The sequence below is a fragment of the Bubalus kerabau genome, chromosome 2 (genome assembly GCF_029407905.1).
Source record: "Bubalus kerabau isolate K-KA32 ecotype Philippines breed swamp buffalo chromosome 2, PCC_UOA_SB_1v2, whole genome shotgun sequence".
NCBI classification, from domain to species: Eukaryota; Metazoa; Chordata; class Mammalia; order Artiodactyla; family Bovidae; genus Bubalus; species Bubalus kerabau.
The window spans coordinates 27737045-27760192 of NC_073625.1; the positions used below are offsets into that span (position 1 = coordinate 27737045).

The window sequence follows — 23148 nt, forward strand, 5'->3', positions numbered from 1 at the left end:
TCCTCACTGTCATTCTTCGTGGTGATATCTTTATCCATGTGGACAATCTTACCAATATCCAGCACACTGAGATTTCCTCCTCTATTCCACTCCTCTGACCTTCCACACTATCTCCCACGGTCATTTCCTAGACTTTTTACACACTCCAAACTCAGTCCATCTCCTCTGTAATCTTGACAGGAAGATCCCACACCCTGAACAATGTCTTGGTGTCTATCTCACTTTCCACCTCCCACCCCCCCATTTTAATATTTTGAATCTGCAAATTCACATTCCATCTGGCCTTCCCTGCATGCTCTCACTTCTTTCACAACCCAGCTTAAATCTCACATCCATCATTATAATCACTCCTTTACTCTGCATTTCCTTGCCCTTTTTTCCTATGTCACAGCTGCCCAGCAAAACCACAACAATAATTAAATGCAACCTAAGCCAGTTACTCGTCAACACCCAAATAACTGGAGATGAATGGAGAAAAACATTAAATATGCAGACTGGCCTTGCATTAAATGTGAGGAAATAAACTTCAAGAGGACACTCAGGACTGCCCAACAACAGTATTCCCTTTATTTATCAAATTTACAGTCCTTCTCTCCTGAATGACTTTCATATCTTTCGTCCTCAAACCTCCAACATGCCTACTTTACAGCTTTTCCCTAATAATGACTTTGATCCTATGTCACCGAGAAATATTAAAGCCCTCAGAAGAGAACTTCTACAAATAAATAAATCAGTTTAACTGCATCTTACTTGTATGTGTCTGTGTGTGCAGTTGCTTCACTCACATCTGATTCTTTACGATCCTATGAACTCTAGCCCACCTGGCTCCTCTGTCCATGGGGACTCTCCAGGCAAGAATACTGGAGTGGGTTGTCATGCCCTCCTCCAAGGGATTTCCCCAACCCAGGGATCAAACCTGCTTCTCCTGCACTGCAGGCTGATTCTTTACCCACTAAGCCACCTGGAAAGCCCCCTGATTTGTATACTTTGCTTAAAATAGATGAATGGCCTTTGTTGTTTCTGAGGCCAAAGGTCTTCCTTATGTTCTGGATTCCTCTCATATATTCAAGAATCCTGCTCAGGTAGTTTTCCCCTTTTTTCCTCTGGACTGTAAATTATGCTGTAATAGATCATTCCTATAAATATTTAAGATGCTTTAGTATCACCCATGCTAAAACAAAAACTTCCCCCTTGGCAAGACAATCCCAATTCCCCATTTCTTACTTCTTTTTTATGGCAGATTTCCTCAGAAGTTTCTATGCTCACTGTCTCCACTTTCTTCTTCTCATTCTCTCTCATATTCTTGCCAGTAAGGTTTTCAACCTGTGTTCCACTAAAACCACTTCTGTCAGCGTCACCGCTGACCTCCACACTATTAAATCCAGTATTTATTTGAGGTCACCATCCTTTCAACTTCTCATCGGTATTTGAACAACTGACCAGGGAATTCCCTAGCAGTCCAATGGTTAGGATTCTGTGCTTCCACTGCAAGGAGTATGGATTCTGATCCTTGATTGGGGAATTAAGATCCCATGAGCCATACAGCCTGGACAAAAAACAGAAATAAAATAAATGCCAACTGGTATACCTTGTTTCAAGAAAATAAAACAATTGACCATTCCCTCCTTCTCAAAGTCTTTTCTTTCCTTGATCATCCTGGATGAATATTTCTCAAATATCTTCTTTCCTTTTTAATCTGTATGACTTGATCTTTTGAGTCACAGTGTCACATTTTATATATACTCTTTATGACTCCAATCTGGCTGGATCTTCCTCCTTATTCCAATTTCTAAATCTTGTAAAGCACCCTGGACTCATGAATTACCACTTTCTCTTCTCCAGTTGTACTCACCATCTAGGTAACCTTTAAAACTCTATAAGCCATTCACCCACCTATGGCTCTTGAATTAATACCCACAGCTCAATATTTTCCCAGTGAAATTTATCCAACTGCCTATTTTAACAAATCCACTTGAATGCTTAATAATCATCTGAGGTTTAACATGGGTAAAACTGTTTTCTTTCCTCACCATCCTGCTCATTCCCTGACTTAGAAACCCATTCCGTCCAAATCTTTTTCATTTCAGGAATTGTCATGACCATTCATCCAACATTAAGTCAAAAATTTGTTTTTTCTTTCCTCAAAACATATCAGAACTCTAACCAAATGTCACCACCTCCACACCTGCCATCCTAACCCAAAATCCTCATGCAGAGGGGATAGCTGAGGAATTTGGGATCAACAAGTACATATGGCTATATTTTAAATGGAGAACCCACAAGGACCTACTGTATAGCATAGGGAACTCTGCTCCAGGTTATGTGGCAGCCTGGATGGGAGGGGAGTTTGGGAGAGAATGGATACATGCGTATGTGTGGCTGAGTCCCTTTGCTGCCCACCTGAAACTATCACAACACCAATCAAAAGCTTAAAGTGAAGAAAAAACAAAATACCCACACTATGGTGACCATGACGGTCCCCTTCAAGGAGCACAGTGACGGACCGCCACCAGCTGCCACAGTTTTCCGCTCCAGTTTTCCCCCAGGTTCTTCCAATGACTGGATTGCTAGCAGGGGAGGGGGAACTAGAACATGGTCACTCGTGCATGACACAGCATTCCTCTACAGAGCAACTTTCACTAGGGGACCGCCACCGGGCTTGCTGAGACCCCTGATGCAGTCTCATCTCCCCTCTCCTTTCACAGGTCATCCTCTTCACTGCTGTCCGAAGGCTCTCACTGCCTGCTTCTGCTCCCTGTCCCTTTCTCGTCCACAGTTATTTAGCTAGATCTTGCAATAGCTAATCCTGCTTGGCATTTGTGCCTCAGAAGACCCGACCTGACATACACGTTTCAGGGCTACTGACCCTACTATTTCTCCCTGCCCCTTCCCTCCCTCCCCTGTAGCAGCAAGAGGGGCCTTTGAAAGCATAGGTCACCTCATACTCCTCCTTTCCTTAAAGCTCTCCAGCGGCCTCTCATTGCTCAACCAAATCTAACCAGGGCCCCGAAACTTTAAAAATGTGGCCTTTGGCTATCTCTTCAAATTCCTCCTCTGCCCTTGTGACATTGGTCTCCTTGCTGGCACTTGAGTTCACGTGACACAGGCCCACTTCAGAATCTTCCCACACCTTTTTTCTCACACAGAGGTCAAGAACGCTCCTGTCCCCAATGTCCACATGAAAAACCCTTTACTGCTTTTGAGTTTCTGTTCTCATGTCTTGCCCTCAGGAAGACCTTCCCTGACCCCAACCGAATCTAAAATGAGAATTATTTCCCACAATGATAACTTCAAATATAACTTCAATGTATTTAAAGGTCCAAATATGCAAGGAGTTTTTCAAAGAATTCTTGAATAAACCCCAAATAAATGTCAAATAAGAACTGAAAATAAAGTCATGTCTTTTGATAGCACAATATGTTAGATATTAACAGTCTCTGGGAAATACTTTCCTCTGAGATTATGAAAGGTATGCTTCCCTTTTCTTCAAATCATGAGCGGTTATTATTTCCACTAATCTAGCAGTTATTTGTAAAATAAAATAAATGCATTGTGTAAATGGGTACAAACGAACTGTGACCATTTGTATTTGTTTTATATTCTGAGTACATTTGCCACAGTATGCATTTTAATAGCCTGTCTAGTAGCTCTTTGAGAATATTGTTAGAATAATTCTTAGAAGAGTGCATATTATGACGAGAGAGGTTTGATAAAATGCTTATTATTTTGGTAGCTAAGCTATAAGAACTCATGTCTGAGGTTGATTTAACAACTAATTATTTCTTAAAAGTGGTCTAATATGATTTATGTCTAAGAACTTTTTGATGTATTCCTCTAATGTTAATTATTTGGAATTTAAAAATCATCTTAGGAAAGTCCTTACTTGACATGTGTTCCAAAGAGACAAATTTCAAGAGGCAGATTATCAAGAACACACCCTAAGGCACTGAATTGTCCCAGGGATGAGTCATTTCATCATCTAATCTGTAAAAAGCAAATTCAAACATATGGAAAACATACTCTAATAACAAAAAGAAAACAAATTTATTAGAGCTTTTTAAGACTGAGACTTGGCATGATGCTTTAACTGAGTCCCTTTTTGAATATGAGCAAATTTGGATTTTGAGCTATTCTGTTTTCTGAAACAGACTTTATTTTTGAACAGTAACATAATTGTAATAGTGAGTAAACTTTGGAGACAGTCTGAGTAAACCACTTCATTTATAAATGGGATTAAGGACCAGAGGAGAAGCTGACTTGTAGAACCTACAGAACTGACATTAACTTAAACAGCAATATTGGGATGCTGAACTCCAGCAGAGTAGCTCCAAGGTAATGTTGTGTTCATTAAGCTACAATTTTTTTTTATTCTATAACAGTTTTATTAAAGAATAATTCCCTCTATTTTTTCCTCCAAATGTTCACAGCACAAGTGTCACGCAAGACAAGGTTTCTGCTTCCAAGAACTTGGAGCTTAATTTAAAAGATTTAAGAAACATAAGGCTTCCCAGGTGGCACGAGTGATAAAGAGCCCACCTGCTAACTCAGGAGACATAAGAGACACAGGTTGGATCCCTGGGTTAGGAAGATCCCCTGGAGGACGGCATGACAACCCACTCCAGTATTCTTGCCTGGAGAATCCCATGGACAGAGAAACCTGGTGGGCTACAGTCCCTAGGGTCTCAAAGAGTCAGAAACGACTGAAGCAATTTAGCATGCAAGGCAAGTTACATTTACTGAAACAACTAACAAAGTAATTGTATGTAACCATGAATAGAGAAGATAACATGTAGGTTATATGATTACCATTTTGCTGATATTTGAAAGAGAGAGAAAACAAAGTATATTTATTACACACATACACATATATACACAAATATACATATGAAATCATGAGCAAAGTTAAAGACTCTCTTTGAAATTAACAGATGGAGTAGGAAAAAATAAATAAGACACAAAAGGAAGTGAATAACACCATTGTAAAAGAATATTTAAATGAAACAATTTCTGTCTCAATTTCCACTGATGCCCCAAAACAACAGCAAACCACTCCCCATAACCCAAAGTCAGGCACTAGCCTGCCCACAGAGGGCTTGAAGACCACCTTCTTGGCAACGTGTTTGTTTTATAACCCTTCCTCCAACCTGAAAATACATTACAGTTGAAGGGGCTATGAGTTGAAAATCAGAGTAATTCTTTGGAAAGTTGTCAGGGTTGCTTCCCTCTCCTCTTAGCTTAAACAAAGACCTTCAGTAAGCCCTGTTGGAGAGCTCATGACATGTGTTCACTAAAGCTGATGTGACACTAAGAACTGGTACCTTGCACATAAGGAACAGTCTGAAACCAGAAGACTGACTAAAGTGGCCTCTGAAGACCAGCTTAAGGAGCAACGGTCCTCCTCACAAGGGCAGTTAAAGTTGTCTGTCTACTCCGCAGCATCTAGACGTGGAACCTGTGTAGATACTAGTTTGTCCTGTTTACAAAATAATAAGTTCTGCCTAAAAGAGACTTTGCAAAAATAAGACATTCTCAGCAGAAAGAGACTGGAAATGAACATTCTGTTGCAGAAACTGCAGGACAGCCACAAGCTGCCAGCAGAGCTAGAGGCAAGGCCTGAGATGAAGGACCTGTGGTCAGATGGTCAAGAGCAGAATATGCACAAAAACCATGAAAATAACCACAGGAGAGAGCTTTAATCCTGTGCATAGGCAGAATCAACTCCCAGTAGGTCCTGCAAAGGCCAAGCAGTGAGACCCTCCCTGCTCCTTAGCCCTTCTCCATCCTCTCCCCTCCTAATTTTGTGAGAGTGTAAGCAGGTGAAAAGGCCCACTGGGGAAATTAAGGAAAGGAGCTGCCTTTCTCATCCTACCATGGGGTTCAGGTCTGAAGCAGAACAAGCTGGAGGAGATGAGAAGTTTTCATCTGGTATGAGTCTTCAGCACTCATTTCTACACTGGGCTGGATTCCACAGTCACTGAAAGAAGTCTTTCTATCTAAAAGTGATCAGGGTGTATTTCTGGTATATGTGAATCATCAGGAAAGTCATGTGAATGAAAATTCAAGGGAAAGAAGAAAAACAGTTGATTGAAGACATTTAAAGAAATAACACAGTGAGAGGAAGAAGTAAGTTCACTTTCTGTGTGTGTGTGAGTTGCTCAGTCGTGTCCGACTCTTTGTGACCCCATAGACTGCAACCCACCAGGCTTCTCTGACCATGGAGTTCTCCAGGCACAAATACTGGAGTGGGTTGCTGTGCCATCCTCCAGGCGATCTTCCCAACCCAGGGATCGAACCCGGGTGCTAAAGTCTTGCTCGTTCACCATAATGACTATACAATTACATGTTGTGTGTGGGTGTGTGTGCCAAATGCTCACACGGATATTCTATGTGAAAATAGTTTTTTTCTCTTTTCTGGGACAATACTACACACACACACATACAAACGTGCATTACTGCCACGAGAAAAATCAAAATTAATACACAAAAACTAGAATTATACAGGCCATATTCAAGGAACTCAAAACAATAAAATTAGAAAAAAATATTTATATATTAGAGCAATGCAGTTCCCCTGCCAAAAGCCATAAAAGGGAAAGAAAACAATTAAAGAATTCAACTTGGAAATCCTTGAACATTCTTTTAAAAAGCCTCACTCTGGAAAAGTTTTGTAACCAATGGTTGTGCTCATTCTAAAAATGAAATCCATCCTAATATCCACTGACAGATTCAGGCCAAATTTCATGAGGGATTGGGTACTGAAGTTCACAAAACACTGCCACTAAGACTTGTGCTGCTGAAAGTCTAAAATGGTTTAGTGAAAAAAGTCAAAGTATCAGTTGCTCAGTCATGTCTAACTCTCTGAGACCACATGGACTACAGCCCGTCAGGCTCCTCTGTCCATGGAATTCTCCAGTCAAGAATACTGGGGTGAAAAAAAAAAAAGAATACTGGGGTGGGTACCCATTCACTTCTCCAGGGGATCTTTCCAACCCGGAGGTCAAACCCAGGTCTCCCACATTGCAGATTCTTTACCATCTGAGCCAACTGTCTGGGCAAAGACTAACGTCAGGGGGCAGTGGGAGTTGGCCCTAACAGTCAGAGCAGTATGACCGCAAGGGAAAGGGCAGGTACATTTGGTACGGAGCAGAGAACTAGAAGCTGAGCTGCAGTCTTAGAAACAAGGGGGAATGGCCGGGTTTAGGTTTTAGCCTTTTTTATCTCACTAAAGTTTACAGCACTCACTGGTAGTCTAAGAAGCAAGAGCTTGTCCTGGGAGGAAGGTCTAGTGAAACAGAAGAGATGTGTTGGTTAATTGAGAAGTTTCTCTTGTGCTAATATGTAAATACATTTGGATAGCCAGTTGGCATTTTTTTTTCTCATTTGTAATATACTTTCCCCTTAATCAAATACATTCTATGAGAGTTACTGATTCACTTTATCTATAAAAAGTGAAATTTTGTATTTTGTATTCACATTTTGTATTCTAATCTATCCCAGAACTCATAGATTAAAGAAATAGATACTGTGTCACCTGAACCACGATTTCCATTTGTGTTCTCAAGCACATTGATAAACAGAGTATCATCAACATACACAAAGATTCAAACCTTGTTTTTCCTGCTGATTCAGATTTTATATAGATTTCATGAATATTTTTTACTGTTCTGAAATACAAATACCCTGAATCTATGCCTTAAATTTAATACTATAATTATTTTTTTATGTTTTCAACTAGGACATATATGATAACATTTATTAACTTAGGAAAATAAACAAAAAAGATGTTGGATTCCATGACAGCAAGCAACCTTCATTCTATAATTACACTGTCAATAAAAATGCTTTTGGTGGGAGAGGGATTTATGGGAACTCTGTACTTTCTACTCAGATTTTTCTGTGAACTTAAGATTGCTCATAACGTCTATTAAAAATGCATTTAAAATGCTATTTGGCATTAAAAGTCAAACCTCATGTCAGGTAATTAACCATCTCCTCTAATTGCTAGATGACCACTACTGTTCACTGATTACCTGGGAGAATCAGTACCAGCTGTATATTCAAATGGTGCTGCTCTCAGATGAACAAGGAAAAAAATAGGTTGTATATTTTGATTCAGAAAGATGCATTAAATCAGCAGACAGATATAAAGGTCACAAAGAATGTTGAAAGATATCATCATTCCTTCAATATAGTTAATGCCTTCTTAATAAATGATACGAGCTAAAAATTTATAGAGTACTTACTCTGAGCTAAGTAGAATTATTATCCCTATTTTACTATGGAGGGAGGGAAGGCTTAGAAAAAAGATAAGTGAATGAACCATTTAAGGCCACACAAGGAGGAAATCTTAAGAGACCACACTCAAATCCACTGTCTGTCTTCAGGAACTGCACACTTACATACTACAGACAAACCTCTGCCCTTGACAAATCACACATGCTGAAAAAGAAACCTGGTATCAACTTTAAAATGACAACTGGCTATTATCATTATCTCATCTTACTACTGATAACTTTTCTAAACAATAAAATATTATTGGACTAGCATGTTCTCATGAATTCTCTACAAATAATTTCAAACATAATAATATTTATAGACAGAATTCTCTAACAGAAACACATAATGACTATTTGCTTTTAAATCACTTTGGACAGTAGATAAAGATGAGGCAGGGCTTCTCACCTCCTGGCCAGATTATGTAAAAACTTAATCAGAAGGAGGCGGTCTGTGTTCCCCATGAAACAGCTATTAAAGTTCCCTGAACTGTACACTCAGCTCCACTGAGTTTACTTGTTGAAACGGATTTTGTTTTTACTTTAGGACATACGCGACCTTGAGCTGAGGAAATCTGGGCTCTGCAAATCAGGATTCTTTTGAAACTACTTCCTCAGCAAATTGGTGACTATGTGGTAATATGATACGAGAGGGAATAAAGAAGTATATTTGTGCTGCTGAAATTATAGAAAGGGTAAGTGGTTAAGACAGGGTTGCAACATAAGCTGTGTCTGCATATGCTCCATGAAGCGGACAGTTGGCTCTATTACACAGATAAGCCAAGCTAAAAGACCACTTTTCCTTCAATTATATGGATATTTCAAAAAATATAATGTCCTCGGCTTACAAATTTCAGCAACTGCTGATCTTTACCTCTTTGCAGCCCTTTGGCAGTCTGCTACTTGGGGAAATTTAAGTAAGGAAAAAATTCAAAATTCACAGGAAAAAATATAATAGTGTAGAATGCCCACTTATGCCAGCCTGGGGCTCTGGTTGCCAGCAGTTTCTACAGTGAATCTTACAACCGTAAGTTTCCGAAGCAACAGACTTCGCAGTAGCTGGTTCCACATATAGGATGGAAAACTGTGAAAGGTGCATATAGTGGAAGAGAGTAGCCCTGCTTTTAGAAGAAATATTCAAGCTTCAGCGTTACTTGTCCAGGGTTCAAGGAATCTTCATACACTGAAAGGAAGGCAGACCAACAGTGAAAGTGCTGAGTGTGATGAAAAAGATGTATACAGCGGGCACAAGAAAGAAAAACAGCGTATTCGGTCAGAATGACCAGGATACTTTGTAAGTTAGACGGCGAATATCCATTTCAAATCCATCAAATAAGATGGGGATGAATGAGAACAAAAATGTCTCCAAGGTGGAAGCAGAGATGCTGTGGACAAAGTGATGTGAGTCGTGAGGCAGTGATACTGAGTCTTTCTGACTCACGTTGTATTAGCACACTCAGAATGAAACCTGCTGCTGGGAGTCTTGGCTGCACACTTGTTGAATGAATGAGAATTAACTACTACTCTGATACGCTGCACTACAGGAGGAGATGGTAGGTAATAAAGAGACATCGCCAGGAAGCAGAATATTAAGGACACCAATGTTAGGTTAAAGGCTGTGAAGGGTATTCAGTAGGCAAGGAAATTGTTGAAATTTTTTGAGAACAAAAGTAATATAAATGGAACTATGCTTTAAAAGATTATCTGGTCACCAGACATAAAATGAATTATGCGGCAAAGAGAATTGAGAGTCTACAGCAAATTCCAAGTGAAATGAAATGAATACTTAAACTAAGGAACATGGTACACAGAAAGGAGAAAATAGATGCAAAAATTTGACAAAGATTGACAAACAATTAATAGTGATTTAATATAAAGAATGAAGGGGAAACACTGATAAGTTTTAGGAGTAAACCTAATACTCCACATTTTTAAAAACACAGGAAGATGAAAAGATATTATGTGCATTTGCTTTGCTCTAAGGCAATCTGCAGTAATAGCAATATGAATGATAATACTGATGATGAAAATATACCAATAATAGCCAAAAACTTGACAGCATTTAGCGGTGCCAAACCATGAACTAAATGACTTACATGTGACTGAGTTCAGTAGATCTAGATTGGGGTGTAATAAACACGCAAGAGATAGCCTCGGCCACAAGATTTGACTAGAGAAAACTATTGTTGTTTTATTTTTTTAAGAGTAAAAAATGCCACTCTTGCTGACAAGAGAAGAAAATAAGAGGTAAAGCATATTAAAATGTCTAGTCATCTTAAAAAAAAATTACTGTTATTGCTCATGGAAAGGGCAGTTTATAAGGAGTTTTTAAGGAGAGGAGGAGGCCATTTGTTCCGTTGTGCACTGTCAGTCATGGAAGGCTAGTACAGCCGGGAAGTGATATACTGTGGTCAGCAGGACTCACAGAACTGAATCATGGTCTTGAGATCAGGATCAGAATTATGACTCTTGAAATATAAACCAGAAGGTTAAAAACATACCCTGGAGTTTACTTCTAATTTTTCAAGGTATACATCTTTTCTTCCCAACTAAATTATAATCTATATCAAGACATAGCAACTATTTCTTTAGTAACTTCTATGACTTCTCACACAGTGCTGGACACTCAGTTATGCTAATACATTCTTTTCTAGATACATTTTTCTTGTGGGTTTTTTTTTTTTTTTGGCCCTAACTCGGGGCCTTAGCGGAGAAGGCAATTGCACCCCACTCCAGTACTCTTGCCTGGAAAATCCCATGGATGGAGGAGCCTGATAGGCTGCAGTCCATGGGGTCGCAAAGAGTCAGACACGACTGAGTGACTTCACTTTCACTTTTTCCTTTCATGAATTGGAGAAGGAAATGGCAACCCACTCCAGTGTTCTTGCCTGGAGAATCCCAGGGATGGGGAGCCTGGTGGGCTGCCGTCTATGGGGTCACACAGAGTTGAACACGACTGAAGTGACTTAGCAGCTTAGCAGTGGGGCCTTAGATCCCACTTAGATGTGGGCTCTTAGATCCCCAACCAGGGATTGAACCCTTGCCTTCTGCAGTAGAAACATGGGAGTCTTAACCACTGGATCACCAGGAAAGTCCTAGATACATGTTTTAAGAAAAACCTTAGATGATTTTCTCACCAATTAACTAAAAGCAAACACAGTGGTTCTATGGGGCTTTCCCGATGGCTTAGTGGTAAAGAATCTGCCTCCAATGCAGGAGAAGCAGGAGACACGGGTTAGATCCCTGAGTTGGGAAGATTTCCTGGACTAGGAAATGACCACCCACTCTAGTATTCTTGCCTAGAGAACCCCACGGACAGAGGAGACTTGCAGGCTACAATCCATTGGGCCATAAAGAGTCGGTCATGACTGAGAAACTGAGCAAGCGGTTCTAATTCTGATAAGGTAAATAACCTAATAAGGTAAAAGTCAACTTTAAAAAGTTGCTGCTGCTGCTAAGTCACTTCAGTCATGTCTGACTCTGTGCGACCCCATAGACGGCAGCCCACCAGGCTCCCCCGTCCCTGGGATTCTCCAGGCAAGAACACTGGAGTGGGCTGCCATTTCCTTCTCCAATGCATGAAAGTGAAAAGTGAAAGTGAAGTCGCTCAGTCGTGTCCGACTCTTAGCGACCCCATGGACTGCAGCCTATCAGGCTCCTTCATCCATGGGATTTTCCAGGCAAGAGTACTGGAGTTGGGTGCCATTGCCTTCTCTGAAAATAAAAATCACTACATTTAAATCACTACCAATTCTGATAAGCCTATTAAATTAGAAACCTATCCACACCTAATGAGCTTCCCTGGTGGCTCAGATGGTACGGTCTGCCCGCAGTGCGGGAGACCTGGGTTCGATCCCTGGGTCCGGAAGAGTCCCTGGAGGAGGAAACGGAAACCCACTCCAGTATTCTTGCCCGAAAAATCCCATGGTTGGAGGAACCTGGCAGGCTACAGCCCATGGAGTTGCAAAGAGTCGGACACAACTGAGCAACTTCACCACACCTAATTCTCTACTGGACCAATAAACAAGGCCTTCTGGTACTTTGATTCACAAACTGGACATTGAAGGGACCATCTGCTGTGTTCTGTCCAAAAAGCCAAAGTCTATGTTGGGCTATTTTTCAGCAACATAATCTTTTCTTATAATGGCATATCAAGTATATTCCTGTATATAATCATCTCGATTTCCAGTTGCAAAGAGAATTTTAGTGACTACATTCCAGTGGTATACTTGAATGCAACACTTCTAACATGATATATTATTTACATAGTGCTTGCTATTTTCAATTTTAAACATATAAATTGCTAATTTGCAAAATACACAATGAGATGAGACTTCCCTGTTGGTCCAGTGGCTGAGACTATGCACTCCCAATGCTAGGGGCCAGGGTTCAATCCTAGGTCAGGGAACTATATCCCACATGCCACAAGTGAGACTTGACAAAGCCAAACAAGTATTATTTAAAAATATATATATAATATGTATATATATACACATATATATGAGATGAAAATATGGAAAGGAAAAAGGTATCTTTGAGGATGTAAAGAAGAGTAGGTGAGATGAATAGCAAGAGCAGGCCAACACACATTAGAGAGCTCCAGGGACAGCTAAAGGATCAGGAGGTCTTTCATAATTACATATGAATGAGGCACAGTGTTCTCAGGCCAAAAAAAAAAAACAAAGAAGGAATAAAAGAATGGAAACAAACTGCATTTTATTCTAGTAAGTGCTGTGACCTCCCAGCTGCTGTTCTACCCATGACTAAAGTCCATTCTAAAGTGTTTCTAAAATATTTTTTCCTCTCTCTTTGGCTATCTTTAAGGAGCTCAAGAAGAAGCACCCAGATAAAGCTGAATGTGAATCACACCCATTGATAAACAACTAGGAGGCTTTGGTTGAAAAACGTCCCTCAAGCATGGACTTAATTAATCAATTAGATTAATTAAAAGTATTTCACCAAAGACTGGTCAGTTCTGAACTGAAGATACCTTTTAGCCATCTGAACAAGATGTTTCATTTATTTATAAAACGGATGCTTGTTGCAGCATGACCACAGCTTAAATCACTGTCTGGCAATATTCCAGTTGTTTAGTTAGCCCCTGTCAAAGTAGAGAATTCAACTTAGTTGCCTGTTGTCTTTTACCTCCCAAGACAGATCCTAGGAATCCATTCTTCCATTTAATTTTTCATTCATACACACATATATTAAAAATAATCATTGAGCACTCTCTGTCCATTTCAATATGTTACTGAACAGCTTTGGATACCAATTTATACAACAAACTTATGACTTCTGGCTTTAAGTCTATGCAGTGTTACTCAGCAATAAGGTATAGTAAAACATCAAAAATGTGAACTCATAATTGTGAAAATGATCACAATTTAGAATTTAAAAATCTGATTTTGAGGTTATATTACTTTATCTTTACATACTAAATTGATTACATGACTTCCTATAGACATAGTAGTGATACTTAATAGTCATTCCACAAACACATTACAAAAAACAAATGATATTTTTGGGGAGCGATGTCAATAAAACGACTGAAAAAGATGCCCCCTTCCCAAACTAACAATAATTTGGCATCCGTCCATGAACGAAAGTGCCTTTGTGGGATCCAGGTAGGAAATTGGCACAGTCTAAAAAGGAGTGAAGAAGGAAATGGCAACCCACTCCAGTACTCTTGCCTGGAGACTCCCATGGACAGAGGAGCCTGGCAGGCTACAGTCCACAGGGTTGCAAAGAGTCTGACAAGACTTAAGAACTAAACAAGAAAGAAGGAGCAGAGCCATTTGGGAAAGGTGGGCAGGGAAAGGCAGGCTTGCACCCAGGTGGTGGACTCAATGGCCATGGTCTTGACTCTAGATGTGGAAACAGCCCTACACCCCTGAGGACTCGACCACAGCACCATCTGGCGCTGGCTCTGTCACCAGCACCACAGGCCAGGGAACCCGGGAGGAGGCTCCCCCACTGTGCTCCGCGTAATAGGAGTAGATATGTCACGGAGGTCCTCTGTGGCCCTAGATGTGGCCCAGGAACCGGCTCCAGCTCCACAGCTGTGATCCAAGCACCCTGGAAGGACACTGAATTAGACATCACCCAGGGACCAGGGAGCCTTTGTGGATGTCCATGAGTCCAGCAGAGACATTTGAGCATACTGTTCAGGAGAGAACAAAAGAATCCAAAAATCCCACACAGGCTGCAGTGGAGAGGCTAAGAAGAACCATGTGACTTCACAGCATCATTTCTACCTCAGGTGGCAGAGCTCTGTGCCAGGGGAGGACTTCTGGGCCCATGATTTCTCGCATGGGGAAAAGTGAGAGCCAGTGGGTGAATCCCCAGCCTCCCGAGCCGTGCAGGACACTGCCAAAGAAACCCACTTCTCTCCCCCCTCATCAGAGCACTGAGTCAGGAACTTCAACTGGGGGGCTCTGGCGGCTAGGAGAGCAGCAGCCGCGGCTCAGAGCAGGGTGCATTAGGAGGACAGGGCTCCTACGAACTGCATCAGAGACTCCATCAGCCGGCCTGCCAGGGACCACGGGAGACACCTCGTCCATGCAGACCCAGGGGTACCACCAGCACTTCACTGATCTCATCCACACCTGCCTCTGCTGGGTGGCCGACTCCCAGCACACATTCCCAAGGGCAGCCCAGGCGGCCTTTCCTTTCTGCAGTGGCTGAGTCCCGCAGAAAGCTGGCCTGACTCAGCAGTCCTGGGAGAGATGGCCCTCGGGGAAGCAAAAGCGAGGTTCTCCAACACACGACCAGGCTCCACAGGATGGAGAGATGACAGACCAGCCTAAAGATTTTGCCACAAGAGCAGGAAAGACATACAGAGCAGGTGCAGCCGCAGAAGGACCAAGAAAGCCTCAGGGTCACTAATAGGACTGATGGAAGGTATTTCTCCCCCGAAGTCAGGCAGTAAAGACTGCAGCAGATGATGGCTCCTTGAAATGTGAAGAAAACAATGACAGAATTCAAGGAACAAGAAAAAATCAATGAAATGAGACACTAGCAAAGAAAAAAAAATTTCAAGTAACTGACCGTGAAGACATGGAGATCACCAATTTATCTTAGGAAGAATTTGAAGTGCCGAAAGAAAAACAAAAAAGCCAAAACAAGAATATCCTCCACAGCAAAGCTGTCCTTCAGAAATGAAGGAGAAAGACTGCCCCAAACAAACAAAAGCTGAGGGAAGTCATCACCGTACAAGAAAGGCTAAAGGAGTGCTTCCAGCTGAAACGAGGATCCTAATTAGCAACAGGAAAACATAGGGAAAAGGACAACACACCGCTAAAGCTTAGTGTGCAGTCAAATCAGAACACCCCAATGCTGCAATACAGTGCTGTGCTAACCAGTTAACAGTAGTAAAATGTTTAAAGGGCAAAGTATTGAAAATAACTATAGCTACAACAGGTTGTTAGTGAATACACAGCATAAAAATAGGTAAATTATGACACCAAAAGCATTAAAAATGGCATTAATACTGTTTAAAAAGTCAGAGAGAAAAAAAAAAAAAGTCAGAGAGAAAAAGACAAATACTGTTGATGTCATTTATGTGTGAAATCTACAAAAGCTGAGCTCATGGAAACAGAATAGAATGGGGGCTGCTAACAGCTAGGGGTTGGGGAAAATGGGGAGATACTGGTAAAAGAGAACAAACTTCCCGTTATAACACAAATAAGTGCATCATGATGTCTGTAGTTAATGGTACTACTTTTATACACTTGAAAACTGCTAAGAGAGTAAATCCTGAAAGTTCTTACCCTCCCCAGCCCTTATACAGTAATTATGTGGGGTAACCTTACTTTGGTAACCAGTTCATGAGGGAAACATCTGTCATTATGCTGTGCACCTTAAACTTACACAGTATGTCAATTATATCTCAATATAGATGAAGAAAATATATTTTTTTCAACTGACACATTGAATTAATGCTGAAGAAAATAAATTCTCTTGAATTATTTTTTACCTTTTTAAAATATTTCTTAATCTTTATTTTCAGTCTTTAAAACATATCTACATATGACCTATTTGACCTTTTAAAAAAGTTGCTGTATAGAGCATTGGATCTGCAGGGTAGCTAGGGGGCTGAGATGAGGGGTGGGGATTAGGGATAAAAGGATTTTAAAATTAGCAATGTAAAAAATATTGATGGCAAAATTCTTTGCTATTCAACCAATCCAGCAACAAATAAATATCTCCTTTTCTTCTGCTATATAGCTGATTAATGTCACAATACAGGTTTAATACAGCAATATAGGTTTAAAGTTCCTAGTGACTAACTAGGGAATAATACGAAAGAGCTTCACAATGGGAAAAATTAATATGAGTCTTCAGTGATGAATAGAAACTGCCAGATGAAGAAGGGAAAGGTCCAGATGGAAAGGAATAATCTCTGAAAATTTACTAGCCTTTGGGAATGGCATGTTCTGAGCCATCAGTCAAAGAGATAAATACTATGGCCAAGAGGCCAGAGGACTGGGTAGGCACTAGACACTTACATGCCATGTTTAAGATGATAAATAATTGAGACTTCATTGAGTAGAGTATAGGAAGCAAGCAGAGATTTTAAGCAAGACATTAACACTTTTGCTTTCTGCTCTAGGAAAATAACTGGGAGCAAAATGGAGGAAAACATGGAATGGGAGGAGATGAGAGGCAGGAAGTAGTTTCTTGAAATAGACAGGATCATTCAGATGACACGACTCTTCTGGCAGAATGTGAAGAGGAACTGAAGAGCCTCTTGATGACACTGAAAGAGGAGAGTGAAAAGGCTGGCATAAAACTCAACATTCAAAAAGCGAAGATCATGGCAGCCATTCCCATCACTTCATGGCAAATAGCTATGGAAAGAGTGACATAGCTTGGGCTCACATTGAGTGACATTCTTGGGCTCCCAAATTGCTGCAGGTGGTGACTGCAGCCATGAAATTAAAAGATGCTTGCTCCTTGGAAGAAGGAAACCTAGAAAGCATATTCAAAAGCAGAGACATAACTTTGCCGATGAAGGTCCATATAGGCAAAGCTGTGGTTTTTCCTGAGGTCATGTGTGGATGTGAGAGTTGGACCATAAAGAAAGTTGAGCGCAGAAGAATTGATGCCTTCGAACTGTGGTGTTGGAAAAGACTCTTGAGAGTCCCTTGGACTGCAAGGAGATCAAACCAGTCAATCCTAATGGAAAGCAGTCCTGAATATTCACTGGAAGGGCTGATGCTGAAGCTGAAGTTGCAATACTTAGGCCACCTGATGCGAGGAGCTGGCTCACTGGAGAAGGGGGTGTCAGAGGACGAGACGGTTGGATGGCATCACTGACTCAAAGGATGTGAGTTTGAGCAAGCTCCAGGAGATGTGAAGGACAGGGCAGCCTGTGTGCTACAGTCCATGGTGTCGCAAAGAGTCAGACACAACTGAGTGAACAGCAGCAACATTTGCTGAGAATCTAAAGTAAGGCATTGACAGTCAAACAGAGCAGTGGCTCTATTCAGAGACAGAATTAAGTGACATTTTACAACTGGATGAATGTCAAAATGAAGAAGAGGGAACAGAACAGAAGAGAATGGGTAAAGAACACACAGAATGAAACAGAATGGAGTGAGCTGGATTGGGACAGGACGGACTGTTGGAAAAGAGATAAACCTATTAATGGATATCACTGAAACAGGAAGATAAGTACATACTGGATAATAAAAAAGGAGTTTGTTTTTAGCCATGTTAAGATGCCTATGGAAAATCCAGTAGATACATCAGTAGTCAGAGAGCAACACAAAACTGGGTCTCAAAGAGGAAATGATGATACAATAATAGATTAATACAAATTTGAACATACAAAGTGAAGACATGGTAATTTATATCATACCAGTGGATGAGATGATGCTGAAAGTGAAAAGAGAAGACCCAGAAGGAACACTGAGACATCTAAAACTTCTAGGGAGCAGGCAAAAGACTAATAAAAGCCAAAGGTCCTATAGTTTAGCACAAGGTCCACTGAATAACAGACCTTTTTTCTAGAATACCAGGAAATCAAGGATAAAATTGTCATATTAATCACAAATAGTAGCAAAAATACATAAACCAACCCACCATCACATGTGTTGATATTAATGGAAGAATTAAGACTTTACTCAATGTAATACAAAGGTACTAAACCAGTGGGGAGAGATCCAGGAATCCAGAATTGCCTCTGTCTACAACATCCACAAAGCATCTTTATGTACAAAAAAAAAAAACAACAACAAAAAAACACTGCCTGAAGTGCCTAGGAGACCAAGGCACATGGGCTATTTTTAGGTAAGTTTGGGCTGGCTGACTTCATTGCAGAAAACTTGAATCATCTGGAGTGGTCACACTTTATCCTCAATTCTTTAGGTCTAATTTATTTTTAACTAAAACAGAACAATCCAAACAGTCTCCATGCTTGGAAGAGGTGTGATTTTCTGGCTGAAAGGAGCACATTTGGGCCCGTGACAGAGAAACCTGGCCTGAGTCCTTGCAAAGCCAAAAGCACTGTATTCTCTGCCGCCGCACTAGATAAAAACATCCGGTGAGTGGGCTTTTGTCAGTGTTAACTGCAGAGACGGAAACGGGCACACCTCGGCACAGGCATTCTAACACAGAGCTACTCACTGGCAAATGCAGTCCAATCTGAGTCCTCAAATTTAACCAAGGCTAAGAGGGCTTGAGCTATTTCAAATCCTATTTTGAGTGGTTTCAAATCCTAAAAGATGATGCTGTGAAAGTGCTGCACTCAATATGCCAGCAAATTTGGAAAACTGAGCAGTGGCCACAGGACTGGAAAAGGTCGGGTTTTGTTCCAATCCCAAAGAAAGGCAATGCCAAAGAATGCTCAAACTACAGCACAATTGCACTCATCTCACACACTAGCAAAGTAATGCTCAATATTCTCCAAGTCAAGCTTCAACAGTATGTGCACCATGAATTTCCAGATGTTCAAGCTGGTTTTAGAAAAGGCAGAGGAACCAGAGATCAAATTGCCAACATCCGCTGGATCATCGAGAAAGCAAGAGAGTTTCAGAAAATCATCTATTTCTGCTTTACTGACTATGCCAAAGCCTTTGACTGTGTGGATCACAGTAAACTGTGGAAAATTCTGAAAGAGATGGGAATACCAGACCACCTGACCTGCCTCTTGAGAAATCTGTATGCAGGTCAGGAAGCAACAGTTAGAACTGGACATGGAACAACAGACTGGTTCCAAATAGGGAAAGAAGTACGTCAAGGCTGTATATTGTCACCCTGTTTATTATTTAACTTCTATGCAGAGTACATAATGAGAAATGCCAGGCTGGATGAAGCACAAGCTGGAATCAAGACTGCCAGGAGAAATATCAATAACCTCAGATATGTAGATGACACCACCCTTATGGAAGAAAGTGAAGAAGAACTAACGAGCCTCTTGATGAAAGTGAAAAACGAGAGCGAAAAAGTTGGCTTAGAGCTCAACATTCAGAAAACTAAGAACATGGCATCTGGTCCCATCATTTCATGGCATAGATGGGGAAACAGTGGAAACAGACTTTATTTGGGGGTGCTCCAAAATCACTGCAGATGGTGACTATAGCCATGAAATTGAAAGACGCTTACTCCTTGGAAGAAAAGTTATGACCAACATAAACAGCATATTAAAAAGCAGAGACATTACTTTTCCAACAAAGGTCCATCTAGTCAAGGCTATGATTTTTCCAGTAGTCATGTATGGATATGAAAGTTGGACTATAAAGAAAGCTGAGCACCGAGGAATTTATGCTTTTGAAATGTGGTGTTGGAGAAGACTCTTGAGAGTCCCTTGGACTGCAAGGAAATCCAACAAGTCCATCCTAAAGGAAACCAGTTCTGAATATTCATTGGAAGGACTGATGCTGAAGCTGAAACTCCAAAACTTTGGCCACCTGATGTGAAGACTCATTTGAAAAGACCCTGATGCTGGGAAAGATTGAAGGCAGGAGGAGAAGGGGACGACAGAGGATGAGATGGTTGAATGGCATCACCGACTCAATGGAGGCAGTCAGAGTAAACTCTGGTAGTTGGTGATGGACAGGGAAGCCTGGCGTGCTGCAGTCCATGGGGTCGCAAAGAGTTGGACACAACTGAGTGAGTGAACAGAACTGAACTGAACTGAAGAGGGCTTCTCTTCTGTGTGAGTGAAGGAAAGGGGAAAGAAGTCTTGCCTACCCTACAATTGTGTATAATACCTCACCTCAGTGCATTCACAGTACAACATTTTATGGTGTGAATTATTTTATTTTTCAGGTAAAATCATAACTTTCATGTATACTTGATGTAGCTCAATAATTTTTTAATTAAAAATTAACAAAGCTAGGACTCCAATCTGGTCCCATCTCCATGTGTAGTATGTATTCTACTATATTCCCCTGACATATATGGAAATTACTGACTGTATCAGGAATTCACCAATACTATATAAGCGCCTTGGGTCTTGCTGCAGAGAGATAGTCGGTTTCCACGCAGCATCTAAAAAGGAGCTTTGAAAAAGTTAACTTGCTACCTGAACATTGCTATGAGCAGGGAAAGTGACCTTATATTTCTGCCATACAATTTATAGTACCGGCTTAAAAAACAATTTCACACCTTTCAACTTGACATGTATTTTTTAAGTGAAATGGAATCTAACTGTGCAATAGGATAAAACCATGAATAATTTTAGAAATTTTGTTTAAATATTTTGTAAAGAAGTTGTGCTACAAATTACCTGTATTTAAGGTCCGTCCGCACATGTAAAGAAGCCTTAGGTATGAATTTACATATAAAATGAGGATGATTAAAGGCCATCTAGAGTTTGGAATGACCATTTGATACTCTTCTGTCTGGGGCCATGAAATTAAATCCCCTCTATGATTCTGGGCTCCACGGGCTCATCATCTTATGAGATTGGGTCTTTCTGCTTTTCTCAAGGATGAGTGCTCACGTATTTCAAGGTTATCATTTCCATTATATGGGAAGAATTTTCTCCTCCTGTACCCTGATTGAATGTGAAATCCCTTCTCTTCTGCATGTGCCTCTGTTATAACTGGAAGCTTATTTAGGAGCATGATTTGAATGAGCTCAAGTCCATGAGAACAGTCCATCAGTCACAGGAACGCATCTCAACTCTGTTCAGAACTTTAAAAGCCACATATTGATAATCAGGGCAACTGGTTTGAAACACATGGCTGACTGCTTTTTAAATTTCGATTTATTAGGCCAAGTCTCTACAAAAAAAATGTGTTTAATAAAGTTGTATTTGTACCAAAAAAAAGTTGTAACCAATATAATTTGGAAGTTTTTAAAAGTCTTTACATTTAAACCAAGAAAAATATTTCCTGAATCTCACTGTTCCAATTGAGATGATTAGAATACCAGGTCAACTCACTGACTAGGAAGAAACACAGTTCCCTCTAAAGTACTGACAGCAGCACTTATTATAAGTTATTCAAAGCTCTTTTTTTTTTTTTAATCACTTGGTATTATCTTTAATTACAAAGACTTTTCCAATCACATCACATAGAGATCATTTTATCCACTGTTCTGTTTGGCTGCCAATCTCTTATCTCTCTCCTCAGCAATAGTAAGGCGAATACCCTTTCCACGGGGAAGAGAGATCCATGGTTTGTTGCCTTTGCCAATAACGAAAATGTTTGAGAGCCGTGTGGAAAAGCTGTTGCCATTCGCATCTTTCACAAGAACTACATCAAAAGAACCTGGATGCCTTTCCTGGTTTGTAATCACACCAATTCTTCCCAGGTTAGCACCTCCAGTCACCATGCACAGGTTGCCAGTGTCAAATTTGATGAAATCAGTAATCTTGCCAGTCTCCAAGTCAATCTGAATGGTATCATTCACCTTGATGAGGGGATCAGGGTAACGGATGGTACGAGCATCATGGGTTACCAGATGAGGGATTCCTTTTGTCCCCACAAATATCTTTCTTACTTTGCACAATTTATACTTGGCCTCCTCAGGTGTAATACGATGAACAGCAAATCGACCCTTGGTGTCATAGATCAAACGAAAATTCTCTCCAGTCTTATCAATGCTGATGACATCCATAAAACCAGCAGGGTAGGTTATATCTGTGTGGACTTTGCCATCAATCTTAATGAAACGCTGCATGCAAATCTTCTTTACTTCATCTCCAGTTAGGGCATACTTAAGTCTATTCCTTAGGAAAATGATTAGGGGGAGACACTCCCTTAGCTTGTGGGGGCTGGTAGATGGACGAGGGGCAAACACACCAGTCAATTTATCCAGCATCCAATGTTGTGGAGCTGCTACGCGTTTCAGGTGCTTCTTGGGACGCCAAGCCATGGCTGCGCTAGGCACGAAAAGAGCCAAAGGTCTTAAAAAATGTCTGTGTATTTGGATCTTTCCAGTCGCCAATCATTAAAAGACTGGTAAGTAATTAAAGTGAATCTGCAATTTTGCATTTGATTTTACCCTACTTTCAAATTGTTGGACAAACAGTCATGGAGAATCACTAAGTTACATCTGGTTAGCATTATTCACGGAGAAGGCAATGGCACCCCACTCCAGTACTCTTGCCTGGAAAATCCCATGGATGGAGGAGCCTGGTAGGCTGCAGACCATGGGGTGGCTAAGAGTCGGACACGACTGAGCAACTTCACTTTCACTTTTCACTTTCACGCATTGGAGAAGGAAATGGCAACCCACTCCAGTGTTCTTGCCTGGAGAATCCCAGGGACGGGGCAGTCTGGTGGGCTGCCATCTATGGGGTCGCACAGAGTCAGACATGACTGAAGTGACTTAGCAGCAGTAGCAGCAGCAGCATTATTCAATACCTGGATGTTAACTGGGAGAAAAGGAGGTGGGTTTTTTAAAAAGTAAAAGTTTGGAT

At 40.8% G+C, this 23148-nt stretch overlaps 1 protein-coding gene and 1 long non-coding RNA gene across 2 annotated transcripts; one reads left to right on the top strand and one right to left on the bottom strand.

Annotated features, from left to right (window-relative positions):
* Positions 1–4871: 4871 nt before the first annotated feature.
* LOC129643143 (uncharacterized) lies at positions 4872–13534 on the top strand. Its single transcript, XR_008710106.1, has 3 exons — positions 4872–6123; positions 8821–8968; positions 13098–13534. It is a non-coding gene; the product is annotated as an uncharacterized LOC129643143 (long non-coding RNA).
* An 8260-nt stretch (positions 13535–21794) lies between these two features.
* On the bottom strand, positions 21795–22608 carry LOC129643142 (40S ribosomal protein S4, X isoform-like). The gene has a single exon (XM_055567320.1). It carries the CDS (start codon positions 22599–22601, stop codon positions 21810–21812), a length of 792 nt encoding a protein of 263 aa, XP_055423295.1. The 5' UTR covers positions 22602–22608; the 3' UTR covers positions 21795–21809.
* Positions 22609–23148: the final 540 nt, after the last annotated feature.